At 41.8% G+C, this 15730-nt stretch overlaps 1 protein-coding gene across 1 annotated transcript in view; it reads left to right on the top strand.

Moving 5' to 3' along the window:
- Positions 1-15730, top strand: part of plxna1a (plexin A1a) — a 194522-nt gene that overhangs the window by 131165 nt on the left and 47627 nt on the right. Inside the window, exons 11-12 of the mRNA XM_028409537.1 lie at positions 7519-7615; positions 11413-11636. Coding sequence (XP_028265338.1) covers positions 7519-7615; positions 11413-11636 — 321 coding nt within the window. The remainder of the gene's footprint in view (positions 1-7518; positions 7616-11412; positions 11637-15730) is intronic.

The following is a 15730-nucleotide window of genomic DNA, read 5'->3' as shown; positions in this document are numbered from 1 at the left end:
GGCAAAAATGAACGGAAACACACACACACACACACATATGCACATGCTTTTCTTCATTCCTCGGTGCACTTTAATGTTTTGAGAAATCATGATGTTATCTCCGCAGGAGTCTGGAAAAATAGCAGATATACAGGTCTCAACACAACTTTGCAGCTGTTGATGAAGCGAGACATAGGAGGTTGAAGTGTGTAAAGTGTGTGTGTGTGTGCCCACTTCCATGTGGTGTTAGGCGAGCCTCCTTCCTCTCCACCCCCCGCCTGTTTCACTCGTCAGGTGGGACTGTGATAGGATCCAATTAAGGGAGCTGTAGATAAAATGATGATGAATTGCAGTGGTGTGGTAGAGTGATGGACACAAACACACACAAACACACACACACACACCTGGCAGACGGAAAAGAAGGAAGCACAAAGAGAAAGCCAAAGAGGAGGTGAGGGAATTAGGAGCAGACAATGACGATGCAACAAAGAGCATGATGGAGGAAGTAGAAAGAGGGACTAGAGAATGAGAAGAATAAAAGAAGGCAGAGGGGGGGGACTAAGCTCTGCAAGCAGGCTAGGGGGAAACAAACAGATGGAGGGAGAATGTATTTGGAATATAAAAGATAACGCACGTTTGAGGAAGTGATGCTAAAAGAAAAGGAAATCATGATCCGTGAAAAAGTGAAACTGCTGAGATTAACTAGAACAGCAGAAGGTGGAAGGACATTTGGGACAATAAGGGGTTGGTTACACAGTTATTCAGCTGTGCAATGTTCAGTTTTCAGATATATCTATTCACTTAGACGGTGTGTAAAAGAGGCTATATTAACTAATGCAGCAGATGCAGCCTCAGACCCAGTGAAGAAAAAAAACAAAAACAGAACGAAGGCAGCACGGAAGACTTTTTCCACTTTGTGAAGTCACACACTTTTGACAGATTGCAAAGTTTATTTAGCAAACATTGTTTAAGCCAACTCTTTAGTAAAATATTTGCATCTTTAGCTGCTAAATGCTTCACAGTGTTCACCCACACTGTGTTCTGTTTGGTGCTGGCTCGTTAGGTAAGCTGATGGAGAGGTGTGACTTGTGGGAGAAGGGGAGATGCTTTTCTGTCACTGTGTCACTTGATAAGGGCCAATACATACAGTTGTTAATAAATTAAGCTTAGTGCCTTATACAGTAATCTTCTACCAGGATATGTCAGGACCAGGGCTCCGATACTTGTTGTCGCCGGAATATTGGCTGAAATAGGACAGCTTCAGCGGTGTACGAGGGAGCAGAAGGCCTACACAATCTGCTAGACTATAATCAAACATAGCTGTCCTGCATCCTGCTCTCCAATGTCTGCTTCCTGGACAATATATCTATGTCTGACCCCTATTGAAAGTATATATTTGACATTTTTATTAATTGTGTAGTGCAACTTTTTTATAGTATTATGAACGTTTGTGTGATACTTTATCCCAGCCTTTCCTTTATGATAGTATGTGTGCAGACAGAATAGAAATTAAACCATAACACAGACACAAGATCCATCTGTGATTGAGAACCTGCACGCCAGCTACTATTGTATTCAGTATCCTCAGTAGGGAAGTGTGTGTATATGTATCACAGCTGGCTGTGACTGGGATAGTAGAGGGTAATAAATCACAGAGAAAATTAGCCAGCAGTACATGTACACTCATCCATTCAATCTTATTGTCTCTTTGTGCATTATTTAGCCCCTTTACCAAACACTGAAACATTGAACTTGCATACTCAAATACACAAGGGACCGGCAGTATGCATTGGTGCACGCTGGGATATTTGCAGGAAAACACACTGTGGTGCGTGCACAGGCACATACACACACATATGATGCATGCAAGCTTTTGGGAATACCTACTGTTTTGTTCATGGCCAAACACACACATGTGCACGCACATGCACGCACCCTCCCCAGGGGTTTGGAAGCCTAACGTGAAGCAGACATATGGAGATTCTCCACATGATCCTCTTCCTAATCATGTGGAGCAGACGGAGACTGTAGCATCAGCAACAACCAGCAACCTGCTTTACATGATTTATTACACTGACACACATAGGATATCAAATGCAGTGTGTGTGTGTCCCACTGTAAGTCCATGCATCTGGCACGCACACTGAAATTTGGGAGGACTGTGTGTTTGTGTGTGTGCGCTGTTGTCTAGACTTTTGCTCATTTTCATGAGCATGCTGTTCATACTGTTTATTGGGAGCACTTTTTTTCCAGTCCAGTGTCATGTTGTCGCATTGCATTAAATCAATAGAGGTCCACTGTGTGCAGACAGCCTTAAAGAAAGTTTAGATTATTTACATAAAGAAATTAAAATATCAGTATTACACATCAGTGACTGTACTTTTTATTTAATATAATAACTAAAAGTATGTGTTGTTACAAAAACATGAAGAAATTTCCACAATTCCACACATTCATCAAACACACTTTATTAACATAGCAGTTTTTGTGCAGGTTAGTGTAGTTCAAAGGGCTTCACAGATGACAGATGTATCAATAATAAGACCTAATATCCTAAAATTAGATTATAAGAACCTAAAAGAAGTAAAAATAAATAAGAACAATCAAAATAAATTGTTTGTGATTTTGATAAAATTGAGCATTTTAAGGTAAAAACTTGTGGTTGGCAAAGGTAGAAGTCACCAATGGTTAAATGCATCACTGGTGAACCGATTTCAGACATTGTGGTTTTCCCAGTGTTAAACAATCTGAAGTATCCTGCCATTAAAAATCTTGATTTTGTAGTTTATGTAATTGTTGTAATTATTGTGAGCTCTTTGGCTGGTTAATTAAAAAGTTATTAGGTCAGCATTACAGTTACAGATCTTACCTGCTGAAAAGAGTTAAACATGTAAAATGTTTATTTACTAAAGCACACTGAAGTAAAACAGTCTGAAACAGGGACTGGATTTCTGTGTGAGTGTGTGTGCGCTAGGAGTGTATTTTTAACACATGCTCAGGTATCCTTCAACATGACTAATTACATGAGGGTGACCTGCACATGGACGCACACACATACACACACACACACACACCTCCATTCCTCTACCTGCCCTCACCCCCCCTCATCCACCAGCCAGCTGCTCTGTTTTGTTAACATCGGCAGTTTTTCAGTTCCTCAGACGCTCACACACACACACACACAATCCCCCTCTTTCTCTCTCATACACACACACGCCAGCCATATCTATTCATACAATCCATGGAGACATGCAATCCATGGAGACGATTCATGTAGCGAGAGAATAAACGAGTGTGGGAGCAGATAACGAATGAACCTGAGCCAGGCTGGTGTGTTACTGTAATGAGGCCAGGGACGGCTTTGTGCTCACCTTGTACTTTTTTACACCTCCTCCCCTCCCTCTCCTTTTTTTTCTCCTCTTGTCACCTCGCCTCCCTCCCTTGTCCCCTCTTGTCGCCCCTCCTCCTCCTCTCTGTTCCCCCCCTTATCTCCTCTGTGGTTAAACTCTCTTTCCCACTACTGTCCTTGTGCTCTTCTCTCCCCCTTTCACTTTTTTCCTCTGTTCTCTAGTTGTCATCCCATACCGGCTCTCATTGCCTCTCCTCTGTTCCTTTTTTTGCCTTCTTGTTGCTGTCCTCATGTCCCTGCTAATCCCCTCTACACTTCTCCTAATTCCACTCCTCTCACTGTACCCTTATCTGCTCTTTAGCTGTCCTCCACATGCATCCACCCAACTTTCCTCTAACATGTCCTCTTCTTCTGCTCACACCCTTGGCCTCTCCTCTCCTCTCCTCTCTCCTCTCTTCTCCTCTCCTCTTCTCCCTAGAGGGAGGGAGGGAGGGGGGGTACCCTATGAGTTGTCTCAGGTAGATTAATTACATGCAGCGACATGAAGTGGCTGGCCAGAGGCTTCTGTAATGAGTCTGATTACTCATCTCCAGCAGCTCTGGGCACTCGAGGGAGGAAAGTCAGGACGGCAGGCCAGCAGTGGGGCCTCTCAGTAGGGGAAGAGCAGCTTTTATACAGGGGTTACAATGTTTTTGCACGGGGGTGTCACCACTTTCCAGCCAGAAGTCATCATCAGGTTTCTGTATAGGACCAAACCATACCTGACTACTTACAGTAAACATCTGTGGCTGTAATCAATGATTCAATTATGCTGCAGTCCAGAAATCCAAACATCTAACCACCAGAAGACCAGAAGAATGCACGCAATGGGAAAAATTAAACACTGAGGCCAAACGTGCAACCCAGAGCGGAATGGCTGACACATTCAAAACATGATTAAATACAAAGAAACTTTATAATCACAAACAGAAGACAGCAATCATTCCTCATTAAGTCAAAAAGTATGATTTATATGAGGCCTCAGGGGGTACAGGAGCCACAGCTTTTTGAAAATGTGTGCACATTCTAACCCTGCCCCCTTAGCATGAGTTAATATAAGAATACACTGTTCAGAAAGTATCGCGTGTGAAGTTTTTGTAAATAAGCAAACGCCCTTGTAAACTGAAAGCTAAGCTGTGGCACGGCGCCGGCATCTAATATCAGGTGCCGCCCAAATCTCATTAGAGATGAATTTTTAAATTTCAGAGGTCAGCGTAATGACTAGTGACTGACAAGAGCATCGTGTTTAATTATTAAAGCATCCACTTTTAAAGGATGCACTTGAACGTGAATTCCCTGATGTGCAAGGGTACACATTTATTTAAGCAGTAACCATATTTAAATAGTTTATAATAAACTCTTAAGGTGTATTTTTGCCAGTTGCGGTAAAATAGACTACACAACCAAACTTCATATCATCATGGGTGCTGAACAGAAGTGTTTCTGCCTCTGGCGTGAACCAAGCATTGATCTCAGCTTCTCTTTACAGTGCTTCTTAGACCCCGTTCACACTGGGGAAATCAATCCGGCTAGAGCGGGATTCGGGCCGTATCTGGATATATCCGGAAATTAGTCTGAACAACGCAAATCCGGATTGGCTTAAATGTGGCTCAGGTCTGAACGCAAATCTGGCTAGCGAATCCGGCTAGCAGCGTGATACTTGAAGTTCACAGGGACAGTGTCAGGGTCGTGTGCAAAAGCCGTATGTAAACAACCGTCGAACTATGGCAGCTTTGCCCCGAGTTTATTTTCGACAGGGCTACAAAGGAATAAACTGCTTTTTGAACAGAAAAAACAACGAAATGAGGAACATCGGACCAATAAAAACACATGATGCATGCACACACGCAGTCCTATGAATTAACTGTATATTATGAGGCGCCACCTAGTGTTTTGGAGGACAACAAACAAGCCGAATTAAGCTGGATTGAGCGTGGAGCGCTATTAAAAATAGGTCAGAACATATCCAGTTTAAAGGCTATGCAGATACAATCCTACTCTAGCTGGATTGACTTTCTCCAGCGTAAACAGGGCCTTAGTAAATGTTAGAGGAACCTAAGAGGGTAGGCATCCCCTGTAAGCATTAATGTATTGACACTATCAACTTGTTAGCATGCTGTGCTTAGCTTCGCACAGCCAGGAGCATACTGTTTTATTACAGCAAAATGCACAAGAATAAATTGTGATCTTACAGCTTTTTTTCCCTTTTGCAAGTTCCATGTGATACCTGTTGTTAAAGAAGGTATTTCTAAAGTGATTTTAGCTCCCCAAAATCCCTCCTGCGCTGCTTTTCACTCCCTCTCCCTCTCCTCCCTCACTCTCTTCTTTTCCTTTCTTATTTTTCAGCATTAAATCAGCTTACAACTTCTCTGGTACTCCAGAGCGTCCCCCAGGAAGCGAGTTAGACAGTGGGTGATGCTCAGTGTGACTGGGTGGCACGGTGTCACAGTGCGGTTTGTGTCAGCATTTTAAACCATGTGACAGCATGAATAAAGCATGATGTGGCGGGCAGCAGGGTGGGTAGGGACTGACAAGAGAACAAACTCACCCAGTGTTTTGGTGACGGCGGACAAGTCGAAAACCCTTAAAGTTTAATGGGGGCCACACCGCAGAGAGAAGGAGGTGAGTGTGTGTGTGTGGGTGGGTGGCTCCTGCGGTTTCACAGGACTGCCGTACACAGGCCTTCAGACAGTGGGAAGTAATAGTGATGCTAATAAAGTCAACAGCCTACCTCATGCGTGATGGATCAGGGTCACGCTGAACTAGTGGGAAGGGAATACGTTTGGCCTCTCCTTTGTGGCGAAGGAGTGTTTTGAATCCTTCTTCTGTGGAGCTCTTGACCTCCCAGAATCCTGCGGTTTCCTTGGTCTATCTTCTTAATGTCTCAGCAGAGATCCAGACTTCCCACATTCCATCTTCAGTGGCTGTTTACAGTGTGGCTTTTTTTTTTTTAGTTTTCCACTTGTTTGTTTCTGCTTTGTGTCCTCAAAGATCTCTATTTCACAGCAAAAGAAAAAACATAGATCCAAAAAAGTTATTTGTTACTGCCTTGCACTATGGATTTATCAATACACATGCAGTTACTTTATGAGACAGCTGGATTCTTGTGAGATTCATGAGATTACATGGCAATCCATCTTGGCTGGAAGCTATGTGCTCGCGGCTAAACAACAGTCCCTCAGACCAGCCGGCATCCTGTGAGGAAGTACTGGCAGCACAGTGAGAAACGATGTTTATTGTTAGCCTGTGATTGACAGATGGTTCACACAATGACGTGCTTGTCCTATGTCATCTGTGTATAACATTAAAATTTAACGTATACCTTTCCCTCTCAGTGTCGGTGGCTGTTTAACACTAAAATTTGACATAAATGCCTGAGTTTGATTTACTTAGATTAGCTTAGCAACATAGCGTTACCTCAATCCCACCCCAATGACAAGCAATTGTTGACTATTTTTTAGACTTTAACCACCTTTGTATGGAAAACAACAACAGATCAACTTCAGGGTAGAGTGGAGAAAAGTTCAGACAGTCATAAGTGTGTGTGTGTGTGTGTGTGTGTGTGTGTGTCAAGGCCCATTGCCCATATGGAATGGTCGAGCCCCATCTACCAAATCCAGTGTGTCAGTGAGCAAATTGGAAATGCCAATTTCACTTTACACTGCTCCGTATCTTATCTCTCCCTCAGCCTCATCCCACCACTTAGCTCATGTGTAAATGAATAAGGTCCTCACACACATCCCACAGTGTTCGATTTCTGGCTCTCTTCCCCTCTCTGACCATCTCTCCTCCTCCTTCTCCTCCTCCTCATCGTCCTCCACTTCCACTTCTTCTCCTTTCCCTCACCCCATTTTCCTCTTGTCAGACTGTCCTCCCTCCATCTCCTCATCGCCTCACCCCCCCTGTCTCCATTCCTCCATGCCCATTCAACTGCAACCCATCTGTTATTTCTCTATGTGTATTTATGAAATATGTCTGTTTTGGTGGATGTGGATTTATGCACGCATGTGTGTTCTCGGGCCGTATCGCTGTCTGCAATGAGCAAAGTCGGGGTGAATTGCTATGCAAATGAAACAATATATCATACAATTTGCATCGGACCCATTATAAATTTCTCACAAACTACTTTCTGTGTTTTCTGTCTGTCTCAGTATGACTACGAGGGCAGCGACATCAGTGACCTGCCGGTTGACCTCTCCGTGGTGTGGAATGGACACTTTGTCATCGACAACCCCTTCAACATTCAAGGTAAAAAAAGTCAGGCTTGTTTATTTCCCTGTAATGATTTTTCTGCAAAGCAACAACAACAACACAGTGTGCAGTTTTTCCCCTTCATAAGAAATCTGTAATTTTATTTTTGACAGCCATCAGGGGACAAAGAGAGAGAGAGAGAGAGAGAGAGAGGTGAAAGTGTGCCAATCTTCAACACTGTTCTTGTCTTTGGGATAAAAGAGGGGCAGAGGGAGTGATTGATGGATGGTGATGATAACAAACAAAACCTCCAACATAGAAATTAATAGGGATGAATGTTGGAGAGGAAGATAAACAAATGGAGGGGAAGCAGGAGGCAGAAGGAAGGATGAAGAGGAAGAGCGATGGGTGGATGACAGGTTGATAAATGCACTGTGTAATGGCGGGGGCGGTGTGTGCATGTGTGTGTGTGTGTGTGTGTGGGGGGGGGGGGGGGTAGATGTGAATAAAGGCACTGATAAAGAAAAACATAAAGCGACATGGAGGGATGGCATTTATTATTTTTAATCTCTTATTTGTGCATGAAGTGGAAAACAATTACCAATTCAAATTCTTTATCAAGTGTAATATATTGGGTGGTAGAGGCTAATGATTTTAGACGTCCCATTACACAAGATAATAAAAAAGTCTTGCTCTCAAGTGTGCTAGACAGTCTTTTGCTCCAAAATGCATGTGTACAGTCAGATTAACTAATCCTTCCTACTTCCTTTTTTCTGCCCCCCCCCAATCCTAATACAGCACACATGCACATTTTAATCTCACATCCCTTTGTGCTGTATCTGACCTCATTTTGATGGATGTCAGACATTTTCATTTTCATTTCGCGATTGCTTGAAAATTAGTTGCTTATTGGTCATGACCTAATTCACTCTTTAATTCACTCTTCAAAGGAGAGAAATTTCTCTGTGGATTAAACATCCTGTGTTCAGAGAGGTATAGTAGTTGTCACAACAAAGTAAATAATCACTTTTTTTAATGTAATCAAGTTGATGGGTCTGATAATGTTTAATTTTCGAAATTCAGATTTAATGACTTCCTCTAATCAGATAAGTACTTAACTGAACATTACATTTAGGAAATACTCAGCATTAAAATATATTGGCTTTGGTGGCACATTTATATTATTAAAATATTGTTTTTTATTTGTTTATTGCATGATGACAGTCAAATCGTTCCCTACCACTTCTCATAACATGTAATATGTGACAGTTCCTGTTTAGCCATCATAAAATGGGAATTTGTTTACAAGTGAGGTGATGACTGGACTCTGTCACAGTGCATGCTTTTAATAGAAATGTATGTCTTCTATAACCCTGCATGTCCCAAATCCTTAGGAAGTAGTTAGCTGGAATAACCATTTTGCTAACTGCATGAATAATCTCCAGCTGGGCTGAATTACCACCCGAGCTAACCTGCTGTTTAAGATTTGTTAGCTCTCAGTTTAGCATTTGGGATTGTGGTGAACAAGGTTTTCGTTTTACCTGTCGAATACTTCATCCTGATTGGCCAATCAGGGCATTCTTCAGTCTGAAGAACACAAGCTTTGATGGGGACTAGACATGACATCCAGGCATATCTGGTGATATAACCTCACACATTCCCGATGTGATGTTATATACGGCAAAGTTATGTGGATAACTCTTGAAAACAGGCCTCAGGCATGTGTGCCACACTGAGCGCTTGCTCGTGACAGCCTGGTGTTGAGCTCTGAGAGTGTGAAATTCAATGATCTTACATGTCTGTGTGAGCTTGACACGTGTATGTCCGTGTTGTTATGACTCTGAGGAAGCTACTGTCTAGGTGGCAGACTTCATCTGAGGCCTAAGACAGACCCCTCAGATTATAATGTGCTAAAGCTTCACACTTTTTAATTGTATGTTTAATGCAATTCTTAACGTTAAAAGTCTAATACCATTTAAAAACATGCATTAAAAAAGAACTGTCCTCACTCATACAAATCTCATAAAGAGCCTCTCCTCCTTTTCTCCTCCTTTTCTCTCTCCATCCTCTCTTAATCCCTCCCAGCTCCATCCCTGTCTTTCTCTTTCTGAATCGGAGCTGTATTATCCGTCTGAAGCAGAGCCGCTCCGCGGCTGGCCCAGCTTCGCCCCGGTGTAAAGAGGAGATGTTAATGTTAATTAAATCATTCATTTGGTTCAGATTAATTAGCGTCGCGCTACTTTTAAGCTGAGCCGTGCCTAATCAGATTAGGCCGAGCTGAGGGCCGACGCAGGCAGATGGATAGGAAAGAGGCTTGCTTTGAAGTCCGGCCGCTCTCTCTGTCTGCGGAGGAGTAGAGGGAGGGAGGAGATTCCTCCATGCTCTGGTGCTCTGTCATTTTTTGTTTTTTTGTTTTTGTTTAATACCTCTCTCTGTTTTTCCACTTCACCTCATTTCAAATCTGTTTAACTGGTGTGACGGCAAACAAACCTGCCTGCAGGTTTTGGCAGTGTAGCATCCACTGAGATAATTATGATGGCGATTAGCAGGATGACAAAACAAAACTGGTAGAACCTGAGATTTTACCGGTACTTTTTTGGCTCTCTCTCTCCTTTACACGTGGCTCTCTCTCTCCTCTGTTTGTTTTTTGCTGCTTTCCTCCTGCTCACTGATTCATTTTTCTCCACCTCTCACACTTATAGTGGCTCTATCTGGTTTCTCTGATTCTGCCTCTGCCTCGCGGGGCCACACCATCTTTAAATTCATAACAATCCTTGTTGCTGTTTTGTTAACAAGCGCAGCCAAAAAAAAAAAAAAAAATTAATAAATGTTCCCTTCCCCTCCTCCCTGCTCTCTTTCATCTCCCTCTCCTCCAGCTTCTTAGGTGTTTTGAGGGTTTCATTTATTTATTTATTTATCTATTTATTTATTTATTCATTCTTTACTTTTAATGACTTTTTTCCCACTCTGCAGAGTTTAGGGATTTTTGTTTTTTACACACAACAAATTATCAATTCCCTATTGGCATTAGAAGACATTACCTGTTGAATTAATTTCTGTGATATCCCTCAAGGTGGCTCGTTCATTTTTTCTGCTCCTCTGTTTATCTGTAGAAACAGTTATTTTCTCATCGTCACACAGCCTCCGAGTGGTAATAATCACCTACTGGAGGTTTTAGGTGTTATGTGGGTGATTAACATTCATTTATGCTGCTCCCCTTCATTCTCTCAGGCTCACAGACACATAAGCTCCTGATTATTATTATTTATTTTCTTACCACCCTCGTTTTTTTTTTTTTTTTTTTTTTTTGAATTAACAAATTTCAAAACTTTCTCTTCATTTAAAAAAAGGATTCAAAAAAGGCAATGGGAGACTTAAACGGTTTCCTAAAGTTGAAATATAAAACAGCCTAAGCAGGAAGATGAAAAAAAATGTGATCATATGACAGTGCTGTAATTCAAAATGGTGCATTTATTTAACACTTTGCAGAAGTGCTGCATTCACAGACATTTTCTATGAAACCTCACACTCTAGAATTTCTACCTGCACCTGTAACATCATATCATAGCAGGTATCTGCTGTATCCGTGTTCAATGTGTATGTCCCAGTAGCATAGGCCTATAGCAGCATAGCTGTGATGCAGGCTTAGTCAGTCCTACTCTAGCTGTGGCCGTAGCCATAACTACAAAATGTTTATAAAAGTCTGATTTTAAAGGTGGAGGCAGGTGGTGTCTGCCTCCCACAGTAGTGCTGCCAGATAGTTAAAGGCTCGTCCTCCCATGATGCTTTTATTTATTCTGAGAGTAGTAGAAATGTTTGATCGGACACATTCTGTCTCTCTCTGTCTCAACCAGCCCACCTGTACAAGTGCAGGGCGTTGCGGGACAGCTGCGGGATGTGTCTGAAGGCGGACCCCAGGTTTGAATGCGGCTGGTGCGTCCAGGAAAAGAAGTGCTCCCTGAGACAGGAGTGTACCGGAGGAGGAAATTCCCACCTCCCGCTGCAGCTGGCTGAAGGCGGAGGATGGATGCACGCAACATCGGGAAACAGCCGCTGTACCCACCCTAAGATCACTAAGGTGAAAAGGAATCTGTTGAGTTCGTCACAGTGTCTGATTGACTCTGCTTGACCTTCCTGCATGTGTTCACCACAGCTGAGATAAAATGTGATACTAAAATAAAATGTTCTGGCTTCTCTTCACACACGTAGTTTCATTTTGAGACGTACAAAAGCATCAGTGTGTTTTTGATTGTGTTCTTTAGCGTTTTGTGTAATCTGAAATGGAAATGTGAACTTCCTGTGCTACCATATAAAGGCAGTGTTGCTCAAGAGCTACATCACACGACTGCTAGGGTAGAAAATAAAGTTGACAATAACCAAAAGAAATCAAAACTCGAGTTCTAAAATCACCTGCAACGAAAAAGCAGCGCGGCTCCTTTGAGCACCACATCATAATCTCGTCAGCTTGTGAAGACTGTAATGTCACCTGTGGAGATCCAAGTCTGCTGAAGCTTGATAGGCCGTTGCGTCAGCTCTCTTTGTTGAAGCCCCTGTGGTTACAAAAGCCCTACGTGTCCTGAACTGAGAATGAAAGCCGCTCTATTTTAATGTGCTGCTATTAAAACACACACACACATGTTGGGACCTTGTGCCTGCCCTTGGCACAGAAATGTTATTATTACTCACTGTTACATCAAACTGGTACTCTGGAGACGGAGTCACGTCGAAGTTTGTTTGCTTTTAAATTCTTCTTTTTTTTTTATTTAAGCGTCTTTTGGAGGGATTGTCTGTCTGTGTATTACTTTGTTTATTTATTTGGCCACGATATCTTGATAAAAATTGTAAAATGTATCCCACTAGTATCATCTATTTGCATTCATTTTCATAGGCGTATAAGAGCTTCATGGAGGAGTTGTATATGATTCCTCCACATCTTGTCCTGTCCTTGTTAGTGAGCATATGTGAGTGTTTTCAGACACCCTGCTGAAATATACTCCTCCCTAATGCAATTTCACATATGTGACATCACTCTTCTCATAGATTATTTGTTTCAGAACATAGAGCTTAGTATGACTCAACAGAACTCTCTGACCAAACAAACAACTTTCCCGGTGGTTGGCCTTCTGTGGGCCCATATGCTATTGGTTACCACACAGACCACAGCAAGATTACCAAGTTACAGAACACACACACACACAAAGAATGTGTGTAGGGGCTGTATGACAGACCACCAGGAAACCACTTGGTATAATCCTGATGTTTTGATGTGGCTACTATGCGGTTAGCATTGCAGAATAAAAGGCAGCGCACAGTGAAGCCTCAATTCTTTACCTCCAGGTCAGTAGTGGCCAAACAAAGAAGATATAATGTCAAAGATTATGATATAAAGTTAATTTATTTCCTCTGGAGGGAAGCTTATTCTTTATCTTTAAATATGCACTCACGTTTTCACATGTGGTTCTTCTAACTGATGTGGCCCCGCTGATGGCTGAAAATGACGTCAGAGCAGCTCAATCTGTTGCAGGAAGTCATTAGTGATTGGTTAGATCAAATTCATATCCACCTACCACACAGAACCGCTAAAAAGCACCGCAGCATCAGGCTGATTAATGGAATCGCAAAATCGCCATTCAGTCTGAATATCAGGCTTTTAGTTAATCAGCTGCAGGATGCAGTGGTTAGTGGCTGGAAGCTGGCGGAGACTGTGTTATACTGGGATGCATCCTCAAACTCTTGTGGTCCTCAATCATGATACCTGCTACTCTTTTGCAGTTATAACTGAAGGCTTGTTGGTTGTGCTTTGTTGTATCAGGTTACTGTATTTAAACCACCAAAACCACCCAAAGTCCTTTTTTTCAGCCACAGGGCGTTTGTACTCTACATAAGCCAAGGCGCAGTGGTTATAGTGTGCGCCTCAATGTTGTGTCAAATCACAGCAGTATGAGTCCAAAGCTGCTTGAGGTCCCATTTCCACACTGTGGCGTCTCCGCCAGTGTGCCCACAGGCTCAGTGAGCACTGCTTATCTTGTTATGTGGTGCTGTACTTCCCAGATTTTCAGAGGTTTCGATGGAAATTCACTCTCAGATGTCAGAGGATATATTATAATGGAACACGGCCATTACATTCTTTCATTGATGGTAGCTAATAGGTGCTGTGGTCTGGCTCCATCTCCCATGTTTCTGTTTAAGAAAGATTATACTGTGGTTTATTAGAGCTACAGTTTGTGAAACAGTGAGAGTTGGTTGCACTTAAGCCCCTATTATCACCAGGACTAATTTTATTTTTTTGTATTACTTTATAATCACCTGACACCAAGTTGTCCTAAGAAATGACAGGGATTAACAAAAATAATCTAGCCAGGTAATTGAATGAACCACCTGTCAATCAAGATGAAGTAAGAGAACACACAACAACCCACAACGGTTGGAGCTTTGTGAGCTATCCATAGTTAGCATGTTGCTATAAATCTCGCCATTATTGTTTTTAATAGGACTGTGGCTCCTCACTGTCAACACCCACACAAGAACATACCTACAAGCTGCAGCAGAAGCACACAGTGATTTTTAACATGATCTCTTGAGCTCATAATTCTCACAGAAATCCAACTGTTGTGCAGTGCAAATGTTATTCAACAATTCACATGGAAGTACAGAACCACACATATATAAATATACAGTAAATATGTATACAAACTGTTTTAATGAGATGCAGACAGGCCCAGGGGAATTTGAGGGAAACAGGTTATAGTGGCACCAACACAGTGCTACATACAGTGTATATACAGGATTGGCTTGAAGTGTTCTAAAGCATTTTTCCATAGTCTGGTAACTATCATGTGTGTTTATGGTGTGATAGTGTATGTTCCCATAGTCTTCTGGTGAATGTCCTTTTGAGATAATAGCAGTAATCTCTTTTAACAGCACCCCCCCCTTCTTTCTGTTGCCTCTGTGTCTGTGGCTCTGCCAGTGTTTATATATCCCAGGGCTCGGTGGCTAGCTGATATTGTGTTTTTGTGGTATCATAGCTTCATTCTTCCAAAACCATCTGAAGCCCCATTTCCACACCCTGACATCTGTTGTCCATATCGTACCCTAGAGCTTGATGGCAACTCACTCTGGTCAGTGTTTACCAGCTATTGTGTGTTTGTGGAACCAAAGTGCTGAGGCTCTGCTGGCGCCTGAGGTTCCAACGTGAGTCAGATTCCAAATACTAGGCAGAATTACCCCCCCCTCTCCGCCTCCCCTCTTGGTATTTTAATTCACTTCACCATGCAGCTTCATAGTTTATTTCCTATAGAAGCATAATTGTCACAGCACACAGGTACATCCATTCACCACAATGATGACTCTCCCTCTGAACACACATTTTCTGCTTGTAACTATTTTTGGATGCAGTGTGTCTCTTTGTTGTATGATATAATGCTGCCAAAGGTATTATGTATTTTTATCCTGATATTCAACAGCCTCCAGAATGTGGTTTGTCTGGCAATCTGTCACTGTACTGTTATTTAGAAGCTTGCTGGCAAGATAAAGAGTCGGTTTATTTGAAAGAGTTATTAGGTAATTACATTGAATTTAAAAAGATTAGATGTCCATATGTGTATTTTAATGTGATTATAGTCTTTACAAAAGGCATCTCAAAACATAAGTTTTTGTTTGTAGAATCAATTCTGTTGAAAACCTCCTTTGATTATGGCACCCAGTGTTTAAAAATCTGCTCAAAACAGCCTTTAACATATTTTTACATTTTTTTCATAATTTGAGTTTGCTCCAGTAAAACCTGTTGAACAACATTCTTTGGATTTTTCTATTTACGTTCAAGCTATGCAGCTTCAGAAGTGAGTTCAGAAGTGACATCGAGGATGAAGATTTCAATGGATGTAGAGAGTTTGTTTTGTTATGTTCTTTATGCTATAGTTATCTGAATAACTGCTAATATTTTACATGAAGGATCTATTGAGTTTGTTTTTATGCTTCATGTAGCTGAATATCCATCAATTTGTTAGATTAGCATACGCCTATTCAGCCTGTTGTTCTCTAATTGGTCTCCAATTTGGTAAAAAATACATTTGCCCCAAAAATGCGGTTTATACCGGTGTATGTTTTTTTTTCCTTCTCCATTATGGATTTTTTGGCTGGTGCAATTTATAGTCCGGAAAATACGATATCTGC

Source organism: Parambassis ranga, chromosome 7 (assembly GCF_900634625.1).
Source record: "Parambassis ranga chromosome 7, fParRan2.1, whole genome shotgun sequence".
NCBI classification, from domain to species: domain Eukaryota; kingdom Metazoa; phylum Chordata; class Actinopteri; family Ambassidae; genus Parambassis; species Parambassis ranga.
This window is presented reverse-complemented; position numbering and strand designations above follow the sequence as displayed.